Raw genomic sequence first — 15,668 nt, 5'->3', positions numbered from 1 at the left:
ATTTAGAGCAGTCTACTCAAAGGTATTATAAATCTTCACATCGTGATTATCAATAGGTACATTTAATGTCAGAGAAATGTATACAATATACATCCTGAAACTCTTTCTTCACAAATGTCCACGAAAACAGAAGAGTGCCCCAAAGAATGACAGTTAAGTGTTAGAACACCAAAGCCCTCCCCCACCCCCTACTCCCCACTCCCATGCACAAGTGGCAGCAAGGCAACAACCAACCCCGACTCTCCCAACAGCAAAAAAGCATCGGTGACCCCCACCTATCATCTCAGTTATTTGCAGTATACTCTGGAAATAAACACGTAATCACCAACACGAGATTCTGAAAGTGCTAAAATTCTTGAGCAACGCACAGGCGCATAGTGCTGGAGAAACTCAGCAAGCCAGGCAACATCTAAGAAGTCAATGTTTTGGGCCAAGACGCTGGAAAGGAAGGGGGCAGAGGAGATGAAGCCCAGGTATCCAGTCACAACTTGTAAGAAGCCCAAGTATCACAAGGTGCTTAAAATGCATAAGAGGAACACCCCAAGCATGGTGTCATAAACTATTTAGAAGGTATAACTGTGGCTTGGCTGAAGAAATAGATGTTGAGAAAGTTTCTCAAAGCAGAGAGGAGGGTGTAGAGGTTTAGGGAAGAATAGAAGTACAGGCTGATACTGCAGGGGTGATCAGTGCTTTGCCCATCAGAGGAATGCAATCTGTAGAGTGCTGGATGGATTGTAGATGTCTGTCTTGACTAGTTGGAAATGGACAGCTAACGTGCTAGTAATGGTAAGGAGGTTAGTGTAACATTGTGGAAAAGTGTCAGGCAATAAGGACAACAAATCTGAAATGAGCGTATAAAACGGGAAAGCATAGGTTGGGGGTGTGGGTGGGATAGCAGATTAAAAGAAAGGCATTGTTGGGTTTTATTTAATGCAGTTTAGTTTTCGGAGTGAATGAGTGGAGACTGCGGTGTGGCCAATAACTGTAACTGATGCTGTCCAGACTGCTATATTAGTGAGTTTAGTGATGTGAGTTCTTTATTCCAAACCCTGTTCTGGTTGTACTGTGACCCCTTGTGTCCAGTTCTGCTTGGGGATGCAAGGGCACTGTCCTGGGAATGATTCAGTCATGGGCAACAAGACCAGTCTCAGTGGTCTGAGGAAAAGTTACACATGCTTTGCCTTTTCATCATACAAGGTAGGTCAGAGAAATCTTTTGAGCAGGGGTTCCCAATCTTTTTTTTATGCCATGGACCCTACCGTTAACTGAGGGGTCTGTGGACCCTAGCTTGGGAGCCCCTGCTCTAGAGGGCCACATACTGTAAAATGAGAAGTTGGAATAAGAACAGATAATGGTGAAGATAATTTCATGGTCCTGACCAGGAAGACCATTACTATGTCAGGAAGTGATTCTTCTTTTCTCTTTTCCCTTCCTCCCACTACCACCCTCCATCTACCCGTCTCCTCATCCCGATCAAGTAAAAAAGTGCTATGGTGGATAAAATTCACATACATTGTTACTAGAAAGAAAGGTATTCATGTTAATTACTTCTGGATTAGGGAACAGGTCTTTATGAGGAAAAGTTAAATGAGCTTGGGCTTTCCTCTTTGGAACGAAGGATGATGAGAGGTGACTTGATAGAGGTGTACAAGATGATCAGAGGCATAGATAGAGTGGACAGCCAGAGACTTTAACCCAGGGCAGAAATGGCTAATACAAGGGGGGCATAATTTTAAGCTGATTGGAGAGAAGTATGGGAGGATATCAGGGGTAGGTTCTTTCACAGTGATAGGTGCATGGAATGTGCTGGCAGGGGTGGTGATAGAGCCAGATGCATTGGGGACATTTGAGAGATTCTTAGGCATGTGAATGGAAGAGAAGGTGATGGATGGCTATTGGGGAGGAAATGGATAGATTGATATTAGAATAGGTTGAAAGGTTGGCACAACATGGGCCAAAGGGCTTGTACATTTCTCTGTTCACTCGGAGGGTACCAGACTCGATCTGTGTGATGGGCTCAATTTTTAATTATTTTTATTCTACCTGCCTTTATAAAAGTTCTTAGAAATTATGGTCTCTGAAGTGAGCCGCGCTTTGTGTTAATGTTTGAAAATGTTTTCAGATTTGAAATGTTCTTTGTCTTGCAGCAGAAAGAAACTTATGAACCTTTCTGTAAAGTTCCTGTCATCACATCTAACAAGGAGGAACAACGATTGATAGCAACATCTAATAAGGTTAGAGCATTTGGAGCAAGCCTTGAAAGGAAGGTGTAAATGCTGATGACTCTTCAGTATGTCATCATTTATGGCAGTTTCCTGCACTTCATTCCCCAGGCCCACAGCTGTTATTTCACTGTTCAAAGTTAGTCATTACATTTGCTTTTTTCTCCATTCCACACTTGTAACAGAGTCATCAGATGACAATCAGAGCTCTATATATTCTGATCTGGAGCCAAGCTGACAAAAGCACCTGCTCGAAACCAGTGTGAAATGTTTCCAGCTTGTGTCAATCTCTTGACCAGGGTGTTCCCAACCTTTTTTTAATGCCATTAACCATTAACTCAGGGGTCCTAGGACCCCAGGTTGGGAACCTCTGCTCCAGTCTCTTGTGTACCATTTGCCCATTTCCTCCAGAATGTGTTAAGAGTACTTAACTTTGTTCTTAAGGGAATGTTTGAACAAAAAAGTATTAGGCCAAATCTTGATACTTCATGGCCACTGCTCATAATTGACTAAATGTAGCTAATCCTGTTATAGGGGACTTGTTTCACGAGCTCAAAGTGCCTTCTGCCTCATTGGTATGGTCTGACACCTTCCCAGAATGCCTGCAAACCCTTTCTTAACTGGCAAATCCTACTCTCAGCAATTGACTTAAACCTGAAAATATTTTAAGTGTCTGTTAATCTCAGAAATAATTAAAACTATTAACAAAGAATATTTGAAAGCTAACATGACTGCAAAAAACTACGGGGAGTTGGGGTATATGGCGCAGCTCAGCACACCACAGGAACCCCAGCCTCTGCTCCATACACTGTCTATATTTCTCACTGCTTCACTAAAGCAGTCAGCATAATCATAGACCCTACCCATGCTGGTCATTCTCTCTTCTCCCCTCATTGGGTGGAAAGCACGTACCATCAGACAAGAAGACAGCTTCTGTCCCTGGAAGCATGTACCACCAGACTTGTGCAGCTTCTATCCCACTCTTACCAGATTCCTGTATGAGAAGCTGGATTCTTGCCCTCAGACCATTGTGTTTGACCCTGCACGTCAACATTTACCTCTACTTCACTTTCTTTGGTAGTTTTTACACTTTATCTACACTTTTCTATTTGATCTCAATGTGTTGTATAATGATCTGATCTCTGTGAACAGAATGCAAGACAAGCTCTTCATTGTATCTTGGTACATGTGAACCAAAATGCCAAAAAGCAAATAATCAGTTGAAATCATAATTTAAATATAGCAAACAAAAAAAATAAAGGTACTTGTCTTCCCCTTTACATTCTTCTGCACAGAAGCATATTCCAGTGAGGTTAGGGTTACTGCATCAAGAGTGATGTTGCAACATCTGAGGGTTAGTCCCTCATGGGGGCATGTCAATAAAAATGTTGTTCCTACTACAGAGCATGTTTAAGAATTGATAAAGTGATCTTAGAAGCCAGGGCTTCTCAGTCCTGGTGGCAGTTACCAGCAGATTCTGGATAGCTAGATTGACAGGCTGTGATGTGCTGCTTAGACCGTGTAGCAGATCTTATTAATTGTCTAGTTCGTTTTTCACATGTTCAGCCTGATATTCTTTTCTCTTTACAGCCTGCAGTGAAACTGTTGTATAACAGAAGCAACAACAAATATTCTTACACTAGGTAAGTGTTGGTCATCGTTAAATGCCATATGTACTCTTGGACACTTCCTGCAGGTGTTTAGAAGACCACTGTAGTTCTAACAGATGATTGGTGTACACTGGAAGTGGCCATCAGTTTCACTTCCCAGAGACTGATGGAGCGGGCTTCCATTGCTAGGCCATGGATGAAGTGGGCAGTCATGGGTTGGTTGCTGCAAGATGAGAAAATCTGCAGATGCTAGAAATCCAAGCAACATACACAAAATCCTGGAGGAGCTCAGCATCTATGGAAAAGAGTAAACAGTTGACATTTTGGGTCATGATCCTTCATCAGGACTAGGTTAATTGCTCCCTTTTCAGTAACTTCATTTGGACTGGGCATGTGTGGCAAAGGATGCTTTTCTTTTGTTAAATTCTAAATTGCATTTGTGTTGCTTCAGGATGAAGACTGTTCATCATAACTGATGAAGAGAGAATTTTTTTAAAGTTGTAGAGATGGGGGGAGGGTGGAAGGATGGGTAGGGCAAAGGGATAGTGAGACCAGGGTTGCAGTGAGGATTCATTATAAGAGGCAGTCTAATGCTTAATGGGAGCACTTAGTAAGAGGAATTGAAATGAGAGTACAAGTTGAACATCCCTTATCCGAAATTCCAAAATCCATGAAACCTCCAGAATCCAAAATTTTTTGAGCACTGACATGACATCACAAATTAAAAATTCCACAAGGCGCTAGTAAGGTTCCTAGGCGATGTGCAGGTCTCTGCACATCTCGGACAGTTCTGTGAAGTTCATAAAAATAGAAAAACATTACATAAAGTGAAAACAAAGATCTCGATTGTGTATAGAAAGAGCAGATTTGTCTGCATCAGAGTGAACATATGCTGATCATGAAACAAGCAAAGATCTATCACGCCAAACTGAAAATTGAAGGTAATTGTGATAATTCAGCAGGCTTGTTCCAGAAATGTAAGAAAAGGGCATTGCATTTTTATAAGACTGGTGATGATAAAGCATCTGCTGACATGAAACAGTGAAGAAATTGATTTGAATTTGCTAAGATCGTCACTGAAAATCTAACACACCTTATGGCTGCATTAGTACACATGTAATACACAAATGTAAGACACAGACTGCTTACCGGTAGCCCATAAATTCAGGGTCAGGAATGATGGTGATGTCAAACATCCACTGACTATCACCAGGGCAGCTGAGGTGGTTCAATGTGCATATTACTGTTTCATGTACAAAATTATTAAAAATGTTATATAAACTGCCTTCAGAGTATACATATAAGCTGTATATGTAATGTAAATGGATTTTGTATTTAGACTTGGGTCCCATTCCCAAGGTATCTCATTATATAGATGGAAATATTCCAGAATTTGAAACCATTCTGGCCCCAAGCATTTTGAATAAGTGGTGCTCAACCTGTACTTAGAAAGTGAGAGTACCAGCAAAGGAATGTGAAAAGGTGTGAATTCCAAGGGTCAGCCTGTGCCAAGGGAGAGGAAATCTGAGCCAATATCACAGATTGGGTGACTTGCAATTTAAAACAGATGTGGTGCCCAGCTTAGTGTCTCAAACATTTCATTTTTTTAACTTTTACTTTAGGTTGATGTGATTTCCAGTTCCCATGATAATATTTAAATGTCTTTAGCTTATTAGTCCAGATCTCTGGATAACTATTCTCGTAGCACAACCACTGTGCTGCTCTCATAATCAGTGGAAATGCTATTCTTTCACCCCAGCATCAGACGATCCCTAGCTTAGCACTTGTACTTTACAGCACCTTGTATGTAGTAAAGCATTCCAAGGCGCTTCACAGGAGAACCATCAAACAGGATTTGACACCAAGTTACATAAGAAGGTGTTGAAACAGATAATCAGAAGCTCGATCAGAGATGTATGTCTGGAAGCTGTTTAATGAAGGAGAGAGAATCAGAATTCTAAAGTTTAAGGACTTAAGACTTTGTCTGCAAGGAAGAAAAAGTGAGCTTATTTTTAGTAAAGCAGCTATTACATCCTTGAACATTTCAAATGCTTCACCATGATTGAAATCCCATTGTTCCATTACAGGAATGGAGGGTTATGGGCTGAGTGCAGGTAGGTGGGACTAGGTGAGAGTAAGCATTCGGCACGGACTAGAAGGGCTGAGATGGCCTGTTTCCATGCTCTAATTGTTATATGGTTATTACACATTGGGAAATTTTTGTTACCCATCAGATTTCACCCTCTGTTGATGATTCTGTCAATCAGAAATTAATTTTGAGGTTCTGACCAACTGATACTAAACTAAATACAATTTATTGTGTTTTCAGCAATTCTGATGATAACATGCTAAAGAACATAGAGTTATTCGACAAGTTGTCTCTGCGCTTCAATGGCAGAGTACTTTTCATTAAGGACGTCCTTGGCGATGAAATCTGCTGCTGGTCCTTCTATGGACAAGGACGAAAGATTGCTGAGGTGTGCTGCACTTCCATTGTATACGCCACAGAAAAGAAACAGACTAAGGTGGGTTTCAGTTTGAACCAACTTTTTATTTACTGATATAAACCTAGGCTCTTCCTGTGAACTAACTTGTGCTCTCCTCGGTTACTGACTGACTCTGTTAAAAGAAGCTGTTTCCCTGCCTTTTATTTTTAAGTCAGATATATGGTTTAGTTTTGTCATGAAATAAGATTTTTTAGTGTTTTTGAACGTGCCAGTGCTTTAATGAGCTGTTCACTGTTGCCAAGGCAATTGCTGTTTAGTGAATGGTAATGAAATTATCATGAGATGAAAGGGAGATGTTCTCCCAGTTGTATGGCATCGTTCATCTCTGGGCACAAAGTACTTCACTGCTGTGAACGTAGTCAGTGTTCTAATGAAAAAGAAACAACAGAAAAATCTATCCTCAACAATTTTTAACACATCTGATACATGGCAAACAAATTATCTCTTGTGGTTGAGGGATTCACATCGGCCAAAGCACCAGACATCACTTGCCTTCTCCTCGAATCAGGTTTAATATCACCAGTATATGTTGTGAAGTTGTTTTGCAGCTGCAGTACATTGCAATACATAATAAATTACAGTAAGAATGTTTTTTAAATAGTGCAAAAAAAGAAAAAAATAGTAATGAGGTAGTGTAGTTAATGAGCTAATGGGTTCATTGTCTATTCAGAAAACTGATGGCAGAAGGGAAGAAGCTGTTCCTGTTGGTGTGTGTCTTCAAGCTCTCACTCAACGATTATCAGAAGCTGCCCCAAGGAATCTTTTACATATATCCAATAAATCAAATATCCTACTCTCAGAACAGCATTCCAAGTGTAGTGACCTAGCATCTGTTTTAAGTCTCTGCAATAGGTCTTGAACCCCACAGTCTTTTTGTTTGGACAAGTTCTACTCACTGAATTATAGCTGAATCACATTTATGGCTGACATTTGTCAAGAAATTTGTTTTGAGGAAGCATTACTATAAGTTACAATAAGAATATTTAAAATGACTGCAAAATAATGAGGTAGTTTTCATGGACCATTCAGAAATCTGTGATGGAGATGAAGGACCAGTTCCAAAAATGTTAAGTGTGCATCTTCAGCTTCTTGTACCATTACCTCGGTGTTAGTAATGAGAAGAGGATGATACAGCTAGTCAGAAAGCTCTCCACCTACATTTGTAATTGATTTTACTAGGATATTTTGGTGACATACCAAACCTCCTCAATCTCCACGGGTGTGCCGCCTTTTGCATCAAAATGTTGAGCCCAGGATAGATCTTCTGAGATGTTGACAACCCAGGAACTTGTGGCTTCTTGCTTCAAGTAGTTCAAGCACTTTCAAGAAAGGAGCTCAAGTAATAGCATGGTGTCATTGTGATCTCAGGACGTCTTCCTTTAACTTACTAGTCACACAGTTGAAATAATGGTGAAGAAGCTATGAACTCTTTTGTCCCTGAGATGGAGGTCAAGACTGTGCTGCCCATCGCAATTAAGTAGAAACTAACTAATAATGTTTTGTATTACAAAGTTTTATTGGGACTTTTTGTTTCTAACTAGTGTCTAGTTAGTGATGTGTGTTTTATGATCAAAGCATTGTAATACTGTTTCATCATAAAATCCTGTTTGATGATGTAAACTGTCAGATTAATCAGTGAAATATAAGATCCAGATAGCAGTGACCAGTGGAAGGTGGCATGTTTATTGAAAGATTGGATTTTTGATTGAATGCAAACCTTGAAGCATTTCCTTCAGGTGAACTGAGGCAAAGGTGTTTAGAGTGATTCAAACAGGAATTTCTAGGCCTCCCCATCCAGTTAACTCAAAGAAAAAGACAGAATTCCATCTTGGAAATGGCCTGGATTTCTGAAGGAAGTCCACGTGAATCAGCAGTCCATTTCAAGCAGACTGCACGCTGCTTTATTCCCTCTACTTTTAGACCACTTGTTATCCAAGAGGCATTAAACTGAGACACACGCAAGCTCAGGGTGGGGACCAGTTGAAGGGAAGTGGAGGAGTGGTGTTCATTCCCTCTACCAATAAAATTGCCAAGCAATCTAAATGATCTCTGCTGTTCGTGGGAGCTTGCTGTGCATGGATGGGTATCATCTAAATTATAATGACTGCATCAGCCACTCCTCTCCCACAGCCCCTCATCCTTCCCCCATGCACTGCCATTTACTGTTACTTGTACATTGTGTTTTCGGATTGCTTTTATATTTATTGTCCTTTTATGCTGCATCTGATCCAGAGGAAAATCATTTTGTTCTTTACACTGGTGTACTAAAGAATGACAATAAACAATATACATTTCAAAAAAGGTTTGGGTATAAAACAGTGCAAGATATTATGAAAAACACTTTAAGTGCACCCACTTTTTTTATGGGCTCAATATCCCAGTGTTGAGGCTTTCTGGTCTCCTGTGTCCAGTTTTAACAGTATATTCTCAATAAGGTGTGAATTGTGCCAACTCTTCCAGATTTCACTAGTCGAATGAAATGTGTACAGCACTGATGGCTTGTCACTCCTGCAGGTTGAGTTCCCTGAAGCCCGAATCTATGAAGAGACTCTAAATATTTTGCTGTATGAGACTCAGGATGGGCGCGGGCCAGACAACGCTCTGCTTGAGGCAACAGGTGGAGCTGCCGGCCGCTCTCACCACATCGAAGAGGAGGAGGAGCGGGAGAGGATTGAACGAGTTCGGAGGATTCACATCAAGCGTCCAGATGACCGGTCACACCTCCATCAGTGAGGGGTAAATTATCCAGTTGAAAGGCTGTCCAAATCCAATCCTTCATCCCTCCCTTCCTCGGAGAAAGAGAACAGAAAAACATTGTCATCGAGTGGAGCTCTTGCAAAGTTTAACAGTGAAAAATGGGTGAAAGCCATTTGGTAAAACTTAGCCAGAGGATGATTTCATGAGATGCAGTACATGAAGTCTGGAGAATTGCAAAATCAAAAGTGGGAACTTGGCTACACTGCTAAATTCTAGCCTTAAAGTTTACCCTATTCACTGAAGAAGCAAGGTACTGTGTGTTTAAATGTTGTACAGGATGTTACTTAAAAATGTGTGTACACATTTATTTTCAATGTTAACAGATATGCTGCACTTTCTCCATATGTAGCTCTTTGAACCCTGCCAGTCACACCCCCCCCACCCCCCCCACATGCTGTTGAGAATGAGCTTGGAGATGGGGGGAGGGGTTGAAAATCGGGTGAATAAACACCTGAGAGACAGAGAATGGTGTTCTCAATGAACATCGTGGTTCATACCTGCCCTTTCTATTTCAGACACTGCCATCCTGCTGTGTACTCCAACATTTTCTCATGGTTATTTTGGATTCCCTGCAATTGTTTTACGTGATTAATTGCTGTAACATATTGCTAAGCAAAAAAAACCTTTCTTCTTTCATATCGGCCATGCTGTACTTGTATTCCTCAGAGTAAACGTAATTTATTTTACACCGTCTTTTTGATTTACCAGCCAGAGAGATATTGCTGTAGTTTGGATTCCCTTGCTGCCCCAGAGCGCTACAATCCATTACTTTTGGAGAGCTACACGATGTCTGGTCCATCACTCCTAATGCCCCACAACGCCTCTCTTTAATCTCTAAAATGCAGCTCAGTAGATTTGTAATGTGGAATCCTCTTCCTATGATTTGTCTCTGGTCTTTTACTCCATTGTATATTATGTTTTTGCTGTGCAAATAATTGGAAGCTTGAATTGTGGCTTTCCATTTTGAAGCAGTGATTGCGGTAGAGATATATTGGGAATATTTTATAATTGAAGATAGAAGGGCCGGCCTGTAATGTCAGGTGCACAATCTTAGCATGAAGACAAGGATTTAATTCCATTCTACAGGAGTGTTTTGTGGACCTTTTTGGATTATATGTTCCCATTATGAATACTTAGTCATACATCAGTGCTCGGAAAACACAAGAACTGTTCTGATTTCCAGTGTTTGTCATACCTGTGTTGAACTAAATGACAAAGTTCATGCATATCAGAGAAAATGGTTGCCAGAACTGTGTAGTGGTTTAAATTGTCCTTGTTGCTGCAGATTTTGACCAAATATTTTCTATATTCTTGTACATCCACCAACTTCCCTACTGACATTGAAAATAACCCTTTCTCCAAACCCCGCCTTGCTGGGACTCAAGGCTGAGATATCATGAGATAGTCTAGTGATTTTACTTGACAATGCTGGACCGCAGTGTTAGAATGCTTGCTTCTGTGTGTAGTGATGGAAAGGGCAACCTTCCACAGCAACTTATTTTAATAGATTGCTGGGAAAAAAACGCTTTAAAAAAACTTGAGTCAACAGTAGCTAATCCCAGAAGAAGAGAACCCATCTGTGGGAACTTGTATGTTCATTTTGAAGCCACACTTTATATTACCTCTAGGTTAGTATGGAAGGTTAACATTTATTAACTAGTAAATAATGTATTAACACAATTAAACCATGTTTCACAGATCTAGTGCTGGGTTTTAAATCAGTGGAATTTCTTAATGTGTTCACTTTAATTGTGGAGGGAGGAGAAATCTCAATGCAATGCAATCAGGTTAGTGATTCTCACCTGTGGCAAGCAGCATTTTGAGTTGCATGTTACAAGTGATGTTCCTGAATGAGACTGTAAATTAAGGTGATAAATCAAGAACATTGCACTGAGTTAATTCCATTTTCCCAAAAGCATGTGGTATATAAAGTGGAGATGATTTTGGGATGGTCTGAATTTACTGGCTGGTTATGGATTAGATTCAGATCATCACACACTCTGATAAAGGTCTTGTGCACTCGGTATGCTGAACCTACCTGAGTATCAATTATGTTTGTCCTTTGGGCACATTTTTGTTCAACAACCCACAGTGCCGGAGAAATGGGCAGGCGATCAGCTCGGGAAATGAGTATGGTTACCTACCTGTACTGTCTCATGTTTCCAATTAATTGGCACTGTCTCATTTCCAATGATACCCAGTACTGAAGAATCACTTGTTGCTTGCATCACCATTTTGTCAGGAAGATGAAGGATAGAATAAAGACTCCTTCAATCGCCACCGCTTCATCCTGACCAAAAAACAAGCAGTTTGTTCCAACTTGCAGTTAATCAGTAACATTGATACCATTTCAGTGACTAGAACTGGCGATCTGCTCTCACCACACAGCATCTAGATTATTACATTTGCAATTATCTTTGAGGGAGAATTGCAACTATTTGAAGCAGGAGCATACGTGCATTGAGTGAGTATAGTTACTCCTGGAACTTGGTTGGCCCAGCAGTTTTCAGGGGAAAAAATTCCTTATGTTTGCAGAATCCATCAGTTTTCTTGCAGGAATAAATAATGGTCAAATCCCACCACAAATTACTATAGTCAGCAAGATGGAACCTGCCTCTGAACTCATCAGCAACTTAATTCGGATGTCGCCTGTTTGTTAGATTTGTGGAACAGGCCTCAGAACTGATGCCAGGTGAGCCAGGGCAAGGACTGTTCACTGTGTATGGTGTGTGCTGGTCAGCTGAGAGAAGCTAATTACCAGGCAAAGGTCTACTCACCGAATTCACCAGGAAAGTTGGAGTGTACACAACCAAGGATCTGTGTTTAGAAAATGGAAAATTTACTTTATTTCAATAAGCTAGTTTCAGGAATAATTTGAGTTAAAAAAAAATTAAGGTAAAAACATTTGTCCTCAATCACATGAACTGAATGAACTAGATAGATATACATGCACGTAGAAGTTGGCATCCAAAATTTTGAACTTTTGTAGAACTGAATTTTAGAAGCCAGTTACAACCTACTGACACCGAAAATGAATTTGTTTCCTCTCCCATTATCAAAGGGTGTAAAGAAGTTAGCGATCAGCATTGTTCATTTGTCGTCATCACTATGGGCCGTGTTGTATGATGTGGGCAATCATGCTCTTCATGCCTATGATTGTTTTTGGCAAATGTTTCTACTAAAATGGTTTGCCATTGCCATCTTCTGGGCAGTGTCTTTACAATATGGGTGAGCCCAGCCATTATCAGTACTCTTCAGAGACTGCGACCACTGATGCCAGGCAGACATAATCAGGACTCGTGATGTGCACCAGCTGCTCATGACCATCTACCCCCTAATCCCATGACTTCTCATGACCCTGATTGGAAGGCTAAGCAGGTGCTACACTTTTCCCAAAGGTGACCTGCAGGCCAGGGGAGGGAAGGAGCGCCTTGCATCTCCTTTGGTAGAGATGTATCTCCTTCCCACCACCCATTCATTACTGTCTCAAATGGCAGATCTTTAATTTACTATGACCAGGAGCTGATGGTGATAGTGAATACTGTTCGGGGAATGTTCTCAGTGTTGGTGGATGCTCAAAACACTTCACTGCATCAGTGTTCAGTTTTTAATTGTGAAACTACACAGAAATCAATCAGTTAATATTCCACTGCAGTCTCCTCCTTGCCTCCCTGCCATACATTGAAAGAGAGCTCTGAGAAAAATCTTCCATCGATGCTGCAAGATAAAACAGAAAAGCAGTTTTAAATGCTTTTCAGAATTAATCCTGCCGAAAGGTTTTGGCCCAAAACATCGACTGTACTGGCTTGGCTTGCTGAGTTCCTCTAGTATGTTGTGTGTTGCCCAGAATTATCTGCTTGTTTTCCTTTAACTTTAGCTAAGTCTCGGCCACACCTTGGTGGACTAATTAAGTGCCACGAAAGTCTTTGCTTAGATTCAAGTATTTAATTAACAGCTCACATTGAGCACCCCAGAGCATAGTGGGTGTTAGAGGGTTCTCGAGCATCATCTTCTGATGGCTTCCTCAAAGTATAACTTGATTTATTTTGGCTGAGAAGATTTGTGTTTTTAAAAACTGACAATCAAATTCAATAGGAAAGTTCATTTTGAAATTCCCATTTGGTAATGTAGATTTGGGCAGTCTTTGGTCACAGCACAGGAATCTAAAGCTTTTACTTAAGACTGTGAAACAACTAGCATGGGCAATAGAAGGATGGACCCTGGTGCTAATGCTCACCTTGAGTTACAGCACTTACTGTTTATCTGTGTTACTGCATTGGAGAGCTCCTACAAACAAGCTGAAATGCACTATAATCTTCTCTGAGAGTGCTTGATGGTGTCCAACAATAGACCATGCTTTATTCCCCATCCACTTTTATACCACAAATGTTTTTTTAAAATAAATTGCGAGTTATTTTTCCAATCCAGTACTGTATTAATCTGCTCACAGGATTGCACCAACTGTTCTCTATGCAAATATACTTCACTTTTCCATTTTCATTTGTATCTTCAAGTAAATGTCTGATTTTTATTTTCCAAAGTGTTTTGAAAACCAATTTTGTTTTGGTCTGTTCAAGTTTTTGACTGTCAGAGACATTATGTTCCATTTTATTTTATAATACATTTTAAAAATCAGCATTTTGTACAGATGTAAAAAGAATCTCCACCTTAGCTAAATGAGATAAATAAATAGTGAGCTATATTTATACATACTTGCCCTTGTGTGCTCACCTCCAAGACAATATGTCTGGTTTCTGTTTAAGTCAATCTTTCTAGCTTGGTGTATAGAGTCATAGAACATAGCAGCCTATTGTAGTCTGTGCCAATTTATTATTCTGCTTAGTGCATCAATCTGTACCTGGACCATTGCTTTTTATACCCCTCCCTCCATGTACCTATCCAAATTTCATTTAGATGTTTAAATTGAAACTGCATCCACCACTTCCACTGGCAGCTCGTTCCACACTCACGTGACCCTCTGAGTGAAGAAGTTGTCCCTCATGTTCCCCTTAAACATTCCACCTTCCACTATTCACCTATGACCTCTTAGTTCTAGTCTTAACCTCAGTGGAAAAAGTCTGCTTGCATTTACCCTATCTATATCCCTCATAATTTTGTTTGTATCTATCAAATCTCCCTTTGTTCTCCCACATTCCAGGGAATAAAGTCCTAACGTATTCAACCTTCCCCTATAACACAGGCCCTCAAGTCCCGGTAACATCCACGTAAATGTGCTCTGTACTCTTTCAATATTGTTGATACTTTAGTAGTGATGAGCACTTATCAATAAGATTGATATCACTTCCCAATCAATTTAAGTGGATTTGTTATGTGTTCAGTACTAGGATTGGATCTTGTTCTCTAGGCTTAAAGGAAGCTAGCCAAGATCTCATGCTCATCACTATCCAAAGTCTGCAAAACCACAGTGACTCAGTTGAATCTGGGGCGGAATGGTGATGTAGTAGCTAGTGTGGCACGATTATAGCACCAGTGAATCACATCTAACTCTGCTGCCTGTAGTGTTCCTACGTTATCCCCATCACTGCATGGGTTTCCTCCCATGTTCCAAAGAGGTACAGGTTAATGGGTTAATTGGTCACATGCGAGTAATTGGCAGTGTTGGCTTATTGGGCCAGATGGGCCTGTTACTGTGCTCTATCTCTAAATTACACACTGCTTTGTTTTCTGTGGATCTGATTGTTTCAGTTTCTGCACAAACTCCCCACTCATCTACAAATCCTAACAGCGCTGTCTAAAGCATTAATTGTAAATCTTTGTTAACCCAGTCGTGCCAAATTCCAGTCTTTATTTACTCACGATCCAAACGCATTTGGACAATGTTCCTATGTCAGATTGTTGGCTACATGAACACCTCCCATCCCAATATCAGAATCCCAAACACCATCATCATCCAAGTTTACTCTCTTGGAATTACAGAATTACTTGAAATTCAAATCATGGAGCCATGTGAGGGGACTGTTGGTGGACCAGTAATCTAGAGACCTCAACTATTAGCAAGTGGAGCAACTGGGGAATTTGAATGTAATTGAGTTTGGAATGAGAAATTAGTATTGTTGTTGATAACTGAAATGAGCTCAAAGTCAAAGTACATTTATTAGCAAAGTATGTGTACTATACAGCCTTGAGTGTCATCTCCCTACAGGCAGCCACAAGAAAAGAAACACAACAGAATCTACTTTAAAACAAAAAGACCATCAATCACCCAATATGCATAAAACAAAAACAAATCATGCAAACTGAAGTTAATGAAAGTGAGTTCATGGCCATGAAGCAGTTCATCAGTGCAGTCTTAGTTCAGTGCAGAGATGAGTAAACCTCACAGAGCAGTGAACTAAAGCCTCTTGTCCTGAAGCCTCAGCTCAACAGAGTCGAGTTCTAAGCCACCAGGAAGCTCTTCAGAGATCTCTGCTAGCTTTTCCTCGCCCTTGTAATATTGGCCCGGATTTTGCACTCTGCGTGGGAGAAGTAAAGACTCACTAGAAATCTATAGCAGTTCCCATTATGAAAACCCTGTCCATTTTGAAGACTTCTGTAAGATGGCAAACCATAGA

General features: G+C 40.5%; 1 protein-coding gene across 1 annotated transcript in view; it reads left to right on the top strand.

Moving 5' to 3' along the window:
* Nucleotides 1-13,838, top strand: part of kctd10 (potassium channel tetramerization domain containing 10) — a 35,310-nt gene extending 21,472 nt beyond the window's left edge. Inside the window, exons 4-7 of the mRNA XM_073065889.1 lie at nucleotides 2,148-2,234; nucleotides 3,813-3,865; nucleotides 6,162-6,357; nucleotides 8,854-13,838. Of these exons, the coding sequence (XP_072921990.1) occupies nucleotides 2,148-2,234; nucleotides 3,813-3,865; nucleotides 6,162-6,357; nucleotides 8,854-9,072 (555 nt within the window). The 3' untranslated portion in view covers nucleotides 9,073-13,838. The remainder of the gene's footprint in view (nucleotides 1-2,147; nucleotides 2,235-3,812; nucleotides 3,866-6,161; nucleotides 6,358-8,853) is intronic.
* Nucleotides 13,839-15,668: the final 1,830 nt, after the last annotated feature.

This window comes from Hemitrygon akajei, chromosome 14 (genome assembly GCF_048418815.1).
Source record: "Hemitrygon akajei chromosome 14, sHemAka1.3, whole genome shotgun sequence".
Taxonomy (NCBI): domain Eukaryota; kingdom Metazoa; phylum Chordata; class Chondrichthyes; order Myliobatiformes; family Dasyatidae; genus Hemitrygon; species Hemitrygon akajei.
This window is presented reverse-complemented; position numbering and strand designations above follow the sequence as displayed.